The sequence below is a fragment of the Protobothrops mucrosquamatus genome, unplaced genomic scaffold, assembly GCF_001527695.2.
Source record: "Protobothrops mucrosquamatus isolate PMUCROS unplaced genomic scaffold, P.Mucros_1.0 scaffold_25, whole genome shotgun sequence".
Lineage (NCBI taxonomy): Eukaryota > Metazoa > Chordata > Lepidosauria > Squamata > Viperidae > Protobothrops > Protobothrops mucrosquamatus.
The window spans coordinates 362,346-372,802 of NW_015386101.1; the positions used below are offsets into that span (position 1 = coordinate 362,346).

Consider the following 10,457-nt stretch of genomic DNA (forward strand, 5'->3'; position numbering starts at 1 on the left):
TCCTCTATCTGGCCCTGCAGACCAGAAAACGAAGAAGGAAGATAGGAAACAGGCCATGGAGCTTGAACTTGGAGATGGATTTAAAGCAAGGGAGGCAATTTCAAGGTCGCAAAGACTGCAGGAACCTGGAAAATCCCTTTTTTTTGGAGTTCCCAGGTCCCTTCTGACCACAGCGGGCCAAAATCAGCGTTGGCTCTCACTGCTTGGAGCAGGAAGCCGATAAATAAAAGAGTGAGCTAAGCTATTATGTAGGTTTAAGCATTTGTTGAAAGTCCAGGAAAAATAAAGCAACCCAGCCCTGGTCATGTAAAATCTGGTCTCATCTACTTTGTGTCATCATCCAACTGCAACTATCACCACACCCGAAAGATTGTGCAGCGTCTTAGGCAGAAAAAGAACAGCTTTAAAGAAGAGCTACATGGTTATTATCCATCATTATTTGCTCCGGTCCAGAACAGGAGACAAAATTAGGTTTCCAGTCTCTTTCTCTCTTTCTCTTTCTCCTTCTCTTTCTCTCTCCTTCTTTCCTTCCTCCCTCCCTCAATTTTCCCCACACAACAACAACCTTGTGAGGCAAGTTGTGCTGAGAGAGAGGGAGAGACCCAAAGTCACCTAGCCGGCTTTTGTGACTAAAGCGGGACTAGAACTCCCAGTGTTTCTAGTATGTCTGTGCGCATGCATGCACCTTTAGATCAGTGTTCAGTCTTGGCAACTGCCTGGACTAGTCCCAAAGTTTCCTTGGCAGGATTTCAGAAGTGCCTGCCTCCTTTCCTGATTTTTAGTCCAGCTTTCCCCCATATTCCAACATGAGGAACTTTCTATGTTTCCTCCTTTGATTTTTCTGGGTTAGGACAAAAAAACAAGAAGCAAACATGCAAGTCAAAGCAGAAGACAACTGCAGTCAGAAGCTCTGCAAAATTATGTAAATTGGGGCAAGAATTTAAGCTTCACCCAGAAGCAACTTTAACGCCAACTTGAGCAAACCTGAGTTTAGCACATCATCCCTCCAAGACAAGGTCCTCAGCCTTCATTAGCCTTCTATTCGCAAAGGGCTGCTTCTTTGACCTGCTCTGGAGGATTTAGAACATAGAACATAAAATAATAGAGTTGGAAGGGACCTTGGAGGTCTCCTAGTCCAACCCCATTGCTCAAGCAAAAGACCCTGTATCATTACAGACCAATGGTTGTCCAATCTCTTTTTGAAAGCCTTCAATGATGGAGCAACCACAGCTTCTGAAGGCAGGCCATTCCACCGGTTGATTGCTCTCACAATTAGGAAATTTCTCCTTACCTCTCTCCTTGATTAGTTTCCAACCATTGTTTCTTGTTGTGACTTCAGGTGCCTTGGAGAATAGATTTACCCCATTGTCTTTATAGCAGCCCCTCAAATGTTGGAACCAGTGGTGGGATTCAAATATGTGAACAACCAGTTCTCTGTGTGGATGCCGCTTCCGGAAGTCCATTCTGAGCATGGGCAACAAAAAAATAGCTACCGGTTCTGCCGAAGTGGTGCGAACCAGCTCAATCCCATCACTGATTGGAACCCTGCTATCATGTCACCTCTTGTCCTTCTTTTCATTAGACTAGACATACCCAATTCCTGCAACCGTTCTCCATACATTTTAGCCTCTAGCAGCCTAATAATAGAATAGAATAGAATAGAATAGAATAGAATAGAATAGAATAGAATAGAATAGAATAGAATAGAATAGAAGCTGGAAGGGACCTTAAGGTCTTCTTAAAAATCTCCAGTGATGGAGCGCCCACAATTTCTGGGCGTAAGCCATTCCACTGGTTGATTTGTCCTCACTGTCAGGAAGTTTCTCCTTAATTCCAGGTTGCTTCTCTCCTTGATCAGCTTCCAACCATTGTTTCTCGTCCTGCCCTCTGGTGCTCTGGTGAACAACCTGGCCCCTCTGCCTTGTGGCAGCCCCTCAGATACTGGAACACTGCTATCCTGTCTCCCCTATTTCTTCTTTTCTTTAGACTAGCCAAACCCAAACCCATCCTTGTTGCTGTTCTCTGCACTCTTTCCAGATTCTCAACATCTTTTTTTGTATTGTGGTGACCAGAGTATTACACTTGGATGTAATATTCCAAGTGTGGCCTTACTAAGGCTTTGTAAAGCGGTATTAGAACTTCACATGAACTTGATTCTGTCCCTCTGTTAATGCAGCTCAGGACTGCATTGGCTTCTTTGGTTTTTAAGGTGCCTCCACATTCGTATTCATGCCTCATCCACAATGTTATACAATGTGACTTCAATTAGGAGGCAAGGTCAGCAGAAGGTTGCTTGGAACAACCGAGCTGAGATTCATCCCAGCATCTCTCCCATTAGCACATGCTCATCAAGAAAAACAAATTCCTTAGAAGAGATGATTAAAATACAGATAGAATTTAAACCAGAACTCTGTTTGTTAAGAATAATAGGTTTGAATTATGGAAAAGAGAATGAGTATTTAATATTGCATGTGCTGACAGCCGCAAGAATAATATTTCCCCAATTTTGGAAAAATGAAAATTTACCATCTGACCAGGCTATAATAACAAAAATACTCGAATGTGCAGAAATGGATAGATTGACTTTAGAAATGAAAGAGAAAAAAGACACAATTTACTTTAAAACATGGGGGAAATTTTATTATTGGTTAGAAACACGCTAGAATGAGAAAAGGTTATGAAATTTAAAGAGTTAATTGATAATTTGTATTTATATTCTATGATTACTTGTATGAACTTGTTTTTATTTCTTCTTCTTCCTCTTTGTATATTTGTGATCTTTAATAATATGGTAAACTAGAATTAATACGTAATATATTATTATCTTAAAGTGATTATAATTAATTATTACTAAGCATTGTTAAGTAGTGAAATGAATGAGATTTATTGACTAATTTGTTATTTACATGATTATATGGAAAGTTGTTTAATAATAGAGTAATTATTAAGATTTAATATGTAAACCCGGACTGGTAGACTTGCTGAAGCGATGTTATTTTGTGGGATTAATCCCACTTTTGTGTTACCCCCTTTCCCTTGGTCTAGCCTTTTTGTATGTTTCCCGTTGTCTTATCCTTTTTGACCCTATCCCTTTATTACCTTTATAAAACTCAATAAAAATATTTAAAAAAGAAAAAAAGAAAAGAAAAACAAATTCCTTTTTACTTACCTATCTAATTTTAGTTATATGATTATAGTTAACTTTATTCTTTATAATTGTTTAGTATTATACAAATTATGTTTATTTAATATTTAGATCCGGACGGTAGCGTGTTTGTTAAAGCTTGGGATTATTATGGGGGGGTTACTCCATTATTTTTTTTTATTTTTTTTGCAAATTTTTATTAATTTTCAAATAAACATAATACAAATGTGGTGCATTTCATTAAAAAACAAAAAGGAAAACCTAGTCAATATATTTTCAGAAATGATCGGCGTTCTCCCCCCCCCCCCCGCATCCACCCTCACTCCTCAACCTTCCTACCTACTTCCCTCTTCCTTCCTTCCCCTCCTACCCACACCTCTCTCCTCCTTCCCCCTTTCCAACTATCCTATCCTATACCCCATTATTGTACCTACCCTTATCCTACCCCAAATTCCTATTCCCATTCCCCTTATACCCGTATTGACCCTATCTTTTCCTTACCTGTATAAAACCTAATAAAATATGTATAAAAAAAGAAAAGAAAAACAAATCCCTCTCTTTGACTCTGCTCACATCTGAAATTGGACGCCGAAGACAGAATTCAGGGTCCCGCTGCAGATTTTTCCCTTGTGCCCGATAATATGACTGAAGCTCTTTAATGGCTGGTAGAGCAGCTGCAGGCAATGAATTATGTATATCCATTTTCCAGGAGGCAACATAAAAGGGCCATATTCCTTCTCTCTCTCTCTCTCTCTCTTGAGCAGAAACACAATCAGCAAAAGCAAGGAAATCGCAGGGAATAAAATGACAACAGAGAGGAAAATAAAGAGGTTCCGGAGGGGGGAACCTCCAGATTTTCCCATTATTTCTGAAAAACAGAGCAGAACCCCATAGGAAGGCTCCGTGTCTAATGGAGATTCTCCATCATCCAGGTCACGGTTGTCCCAAAAGGTGGTTTTCCAAAAAGGAACCGGACTTTCTTGGGGTTTTTTTTTCTTGGAAACGTTTCACTTCTCATCCAAGAAGCTTCTTCGGTTCTAACTGAGGAAGCAGCAAAATGTTTGCAAGAAAAAACAACAAGAAGAAAGTCCAGTTGCTTTTCAGAGAAGCATCTTCAGGACATAGAAAGGGCTCCTTCCAGGGATTATTCAGAGTAGTCCTTGTAAATAGACTGTGCGCTCTGCTCAAGCTGGCAGCTACTTGAAGATAGAAACCAGTTGGCTTGCTAATAAATCCAGAGCAATAGCATGTGGATCTTCCAAAGTGGGCTGGTTCTGAAAGTTGGAAGTGGTAGCCTCAAAGCTGTGGTGGTCTCCTTCTTTTCTGAAGTCTCTAAAGTGGCTCTGATTGGCACCATGTCCTCCCCTTTTAAGACCCAAAACATATGAAGCCTGCTGCGTACATCCCATTAACAGCTTAGCATTATTATAAAACACAGGAAAAAAAAATCTTTGCCAAAATCTGTAAAAGCAGCAAAACGTCCAGCCCTCCACATTTTGGATCATTACCCATTCACCATTTCTCCCCCCAAATGTTGAATTCTTTCCTCCCAGCCACCAAAGGCTGCCTGTTCCTGCTTGGGAGTTTTTAGATATATATGTTGCGGTCAAAGATGAGTCCATAGGCTCGTGGAACCAAAGGTCCTGAACGGAGTACATGCTTCTCTCTTCCAACTTTACTTAGAGGTCCATGCTTTCTTCAACCATACATGTATGATTTTATTATTATAACCCCCCCATCAGCACAACCAGGAAGTGTTACAAATAAGATAGCTGCCTCAACAAATGCCTTGGGAACAGTCTATTGCATGTCCTCTGAAGAAAGCTATCTTCTACAGGATGATATATCTGAAGATGCAGAAGACTATAGTAAGGTTCACCTTATGGTGGAAAGAATTGGGTCTTGCCTGCAATAGATCAAAATTAAGTGCTTCAGATCTGAACTCCAAAATAAATCTCTTCTTTGCCTTTATACATTAAGAAGATAACAGAATAACAGAAATGGAAGTATTGCAGACACACTTTTAATTCTTTCAGATCACAGCACCGTTTCTAAACCACCAAGGTCTCCCAACGTCTGCAACTTAATATTTCCTTTTCTCTCCCAAAACCAGGGCCATGAATAGTGTTGGGCCTCCCATCCTAAAATGAATTAAGTTACTGGCTACATTCAAGGGAACAGGCCTGTACACACAAGCCTCTCTCAAAGAGTAATGACAATAGGGAAGCTTAGAACATGATCTGAAGATAGCGTCTATACAAGGACATATTCCTGGTCTGAAATCTACATGAATCTTCCATGTAGCAGAACTCTCCATGACCACTAGATGGCAGCAAAGACAGAGATGTCTAACAATACCTCACTGCTGCCATCTAGTGGTCAGTTCAGCCCACACACCCACTGAAGCTGGCTCTTCTTTGCTAAGCTTCCACCCAAGTCTTTCATCTCCACCTAGACACACAATCCTAGACAAATCCTTACATTCTTTGTGGGCATGCACTAGCCTCACAATAAACATCAACCAGGTTTGATTTTTAAAGAAGAGAATGCCCCAACAGGCTCTGCTGTCCTTCACTATACCGATACCATAGCCCAGGCCCTCGAAATCACCCAGTGATTGCATTACCTATTTGAGCAAAGCAATTTCTGCAAAACCCAGGAATACGCTGGGTTTGCAATTGACATTCAGCCCTATCCTGCAACTCAAAAAGCAAGTTGAAGTGGACCTCAGATTTGATCCGCTTTAAATAACAGCACCAGAAGATTAGCTTTCAGATTCTTTCCCCCCCTTTAAAGACACTGAACTATTTCTTGTAACCATCAAGCCATCTGTACGATGATTCATTCCAAGCATATTTTAACCAGAGCGCAGAAACAAAAAGTACTTAGTGCTAATTTCTTTTGTTGTTGTTTTTTTTAATTGGAGATCTTGTCTCCCCTAAAACCACGTGCTCTGCTTAGCAAGATTTAGGTTCTACGGCTCCCAGACAGACAAAATAAGACAGTGTCTCGAAAATTTTTCCAAGGGTGCTTCAACAGACGGATGCCAAGCTGTCCGCCCTCTCAAACATTCCCTCTGTTTTTAAACCTCTCTGGATTATCCTACTCCAAGAAGAGGGAAAGAGGGATGTTAAGTAATAAATTGCTCAGGGCTGCTTTTAAAATGCAACTTTTCACTGCAGCAAGATAAGAATCAGATTCTTTGCTCCCACCTAAAATCCACATTTTCCTTCCTATTAATACCCTGGCTTTAAGGAGCCAGAAGTCAGGAAATTCCCACTAGAAAAAGAAATGCTACATATTTCTGGGTAAAAATAACAGAATAACGGAGTTGGAAGGGGCCTTGGAGGTCTTCTATTCCAACCCCCTGCTCAATCAGAAAACCCTACACCATTTCAGACACATGGTTGTCCAATCTCTTCTTAAAAACTTCCAGTGATGGAGCATCCACAATTTCTGGAGGCAAGTCGTTCCACTGATTAATTGTTCTAACTATCAGGAAGTTTCTCTTTAGTTCTAGGTTGCTTCTCTCTTTGTTCAGTTTACATCCATTGCTTCTTGTCTTGCCTTCTGGTGCTTTGGAGAATGGGTTGACCCCCTCTTCTTTGTGGCAGTCCCTCAAATATTGGAAGACTGCTATCATGTAATCCCGAGTCCTCCTCTTCATTAAACTAGACATACCCAATTCCTGCAACCGTTCTTCATATGTTTTAGCCTTCAGTTCCCTAAATCCGATCTTAGTCTTTTCTTGGATGTTCCTTGCCAAAATTTTCTTTCTTTCATATCGCAAAAGCATCAACACTTCCTTCTGTGTTTCAGGTTTAAATTGCAGATAAACATCCTTCTTCATAATTAGGCCATTGATACAGAACTTTTTTTCGTTGGAGTAGACATCAACCATATTTTTATGCCTTCCCCCCCCCCAAAGATATACACACGTCAAAATCTTACAGGATTTCCAAAATTCCTTCCTGAGGTAATTGTGTTCTTGTGTCCTTGCTTTAAATCTCACGAACCCACTAAAATCTGGAGAGATTTCAGTAACTCTTAACATTAAAAATATTATTTAATTTGGGGGCTCTACAAACTTCATATCTCAAAGGCTATAATTGTCTTGTGGCCGATTCCTCATCCGGTTCTTTACCAAAGCCAGAACTTTAAAAAAAATACAGAGATATTTGACTAGTATCTAAGAATCTACTGTAAAAGACAGTATTTTTTTTCTCGCCTGAAACTGTATTCCTTAACATACTGCCATTTTGTTTGATTTTTCACTATTATATGCAACGTGTGGGTGAGATTGAGCAATTAGAGAAGAGCTTCACCGAATATGGAGAAATGAGAATTCAGAAAGATAAGTAGAGTTCAGTTCACATACTAATTTAACAATGTGAAATCAGGAAAACTGCTTTTCCTTTCATCTCAGCTCTTCACCTTATGCCATCGCAGAGAAAAAGGTGCTTAGTTATTATGATTATATGCTGCTGCCTCCTGATCAGAAGAATAGAGAACGGAATATCTTATGTCAAAAAATACTAAACAAGAAGTGGCTATCAGAGGTGTGGAAGAGATGCCATCCCAAAATGCTTCTACTATAGGATACTTAGCAGTGTAGAGGACAAGTAGTCCCACTCAGCAATTACAACAATTAGGACTGGTAACTCCGGCACTAAGCAACACAGTTGCTAAATGAAACATTGTTGATGCTCATGATGGACTTGTGACATCAGTTCTGGCTTGGCCATTAAGCAAGTCATTACAGTCGTTAAGAGAGACAACATGTGACCATGATTGCAGTATTAATGCTGTCTTCGCCATTGACTCTGCTTTGTCAGAAGTCAGCCGTGAAACACGCAAATGGTGATGATGTGAACACAAGATGCCACAACTGTCATAAATAGAAGGACTGGTCGTAAAGTTAATTTTTCGATGTCATCATAACTTCAAACAGTCACTAAAGGAGAGAAGCAACCTAGAACTAAGGAGAAACTTCCTGACAGTGAGAACAATTAACCAATGGAACAACCTGCCTCCAGAAGCGGTGAATGCTCCAACACTGGAAGTTTTTAAGAAGAGACTGGACAGTCATTTGTCTGAAATGGTATAGGGTTTCCTGCCTGAGCAGGAGGTTGGACTAGATCAGTGATGGCGAACCTTTTAGAGACCGAGTGCCCAAACTGCAACCCAAAACCCACTTATGCATCGTCGGGTGCCGGATGGGTGTGGCTCATTTGGTGGGTGTGGCCCATTGGGTGGGTGTGGTCCATTGGGTGGGCGTGGCTGCCGTGGTAACGGCAGACTGGGTGGGACTAAAAAGTTCAATCAATCAATTCCAACTTTGCAAGATCTTTTTTTCCCCCTGAGAAGTTGAAATTGACTGATTGATGGAACCTAAAGCGAAAAGGTTTTATAAAACCCAGCTGAAGGCCTAGGACTGGGGCGACGGCGCGCGTGCCCACAGAGAGGGCTCTGAGTGCCACTTCTGGCACCCGTGCCATAGGTTCGCCACCACTGGACTAGATGACCTCCAAGGTCCCTTCCAACTTTATTATTATTATTATTATTATTATTATTATTATTATTATTATTATTATTATTATTATTGTTGTTGTTGTTGTTTTGTTGTTGTTGTTTTGTTTTTGTTGTTGTTGTTGTTAATATTAATAATAATAATAATAATAATAATAATAATAATAATAATAATAATAATAATAATAATAATAATAATAATAATAGGACAGCCATGAAGTGAGATCTACCAACTGGCCAGATGCAACAAGGCATTACTTATAATTGAATGTCAGTGCTTAACTATTACAAAGTGCAAGAAAATCTCCTCACACTTTTTTGCAAGAATGTGTGCTCTCAGTTGGTGTGTTTTTGCACTGAGATTATCCATGGACCTTCCTTCTGAGAGCATCCCCCACTGTTAGTGACCTGGGAACAACCTGCTGATATTGCACGCAGAATCCAGAAAGTGCACAATAATATTGCACGGTTATTTTCCTTCCTATTGTCGCCAACTGGGGGGAAAGGAAAAAAGGAGCCGTGGAAAAAGGGTTAAAAAAAAAAAAACACCTCACCACCTGCCAGTGAACAAGCAGGTTGGACTTACAAATTGTGGTCGTCTATTATGGAAGCTACCCCAACGACATCCTATTTGTCTATTTCGCCATACAACGATACAGATTTTTACTGCAACATTTCCTCCCTGTGATAAATATGTCAAAATATCAATTACAAAAAAAAAGACTAGATTAACTAATTCTGCCAATCGGCCAACTTGATGAGTGAGGTTGCTTAGAAGAAAGTGAGATTTCAAACAATTGTCCTGTGATGATTTATTAGCATGTAAAACATGGGGACTGTATGAAGACCTCCAAGCATTCATTCATTCATTCATTCATTCATTCATGCATGCATGCAGTTTGTCCACCACCTCAATCCTAGTGGGATCTCAAGAGGCTTACGTCATTCATGGACCACTTTTACGAGACCTGAGCTGTCTCATCGTACCTACCTGTCCCATCTTCCAAGTGTCCAAAATTACAGATCTGGGTTATGTGGTGGATCCACACGTGCATTTCCTCTTCCGATTTGGCCACCAGGTAGAAGGTGCGGTAGGTTGTTTTCACAACAAAAACGAAGTTGTTCTGAAACTCCTTCTTGATCAAGTTGGACCCCGAGTGTTTCACCACTTCACACTCGTTCAGATCGATCACGCGGATAGGCTTCTTGGAATGACTGTTCCGATAATATTCCAGCACATCCGGGTTGCCGCTCATCCGGCCTTGACGTAACACAAACCAGCGTTTCCGCCAAGCCTGAGGAAATGTGGAGAAAAAAAAGAAAGATATAGCCATAGCCCTGACCATATCATTTCTCTATCTCTGAGCTATTCCGGAATTTAGCCAGGCAGGTAGTCATCAACGTTAAATTTGTTTAGTGACCGTTCAAAGCTACAGCATCACTGAAAAAAAGCGACTTGTGACTGTTTTTCACACGACCATTGTAGCATTCCCCATGGTCATGTGATCAAAATTCAGATGCTTAGCAACTGACTCATATTTAGGACGGTTCAAGTGTTCTGGGGTCATGTGATTGCCTTTTGCAACCTTCAGACAAGCAGAGGAAAAGGGGGGAGCCAGATTCATTTAACAACCCAGTTACCAATTTAACTACAATTTGGGGGAAGCTGTGGCTGTTTCAGTGCAGTTACATGACCCTCACTTTCAAAGCTTCATGACAGTTTCCCAGCCACTCTTGCAATCCCTACTTTCCTCCTTCATCCAGCAGCAGCCACTGACCTGGA

At 40.6% G+C, this 10,457-nt stretch overlaps 1 protein-coding gene across 1 annotated transcript in view; it reads right to left on the bottom strand.

Moving 5' to 3' along the window:
• Positions 1-10,457, bottom strand: part of GAB3 (GRB2 associated binding protein 3) — a 125,696-nt gene that overhangs the window by 29,670 nt on the left and 85,569 nt on the right. Inside the window, exon 2 of the mRNA XM_029287381.1 lies at positions 9,666-9,969. Coding sequence (XP_029143214.1) covers positions 9,666-9,969 — 304 coding nt within the window. The remainder of the gene's footprint in view (positions 1-9,665; positions 9,970-10,457) is intronic.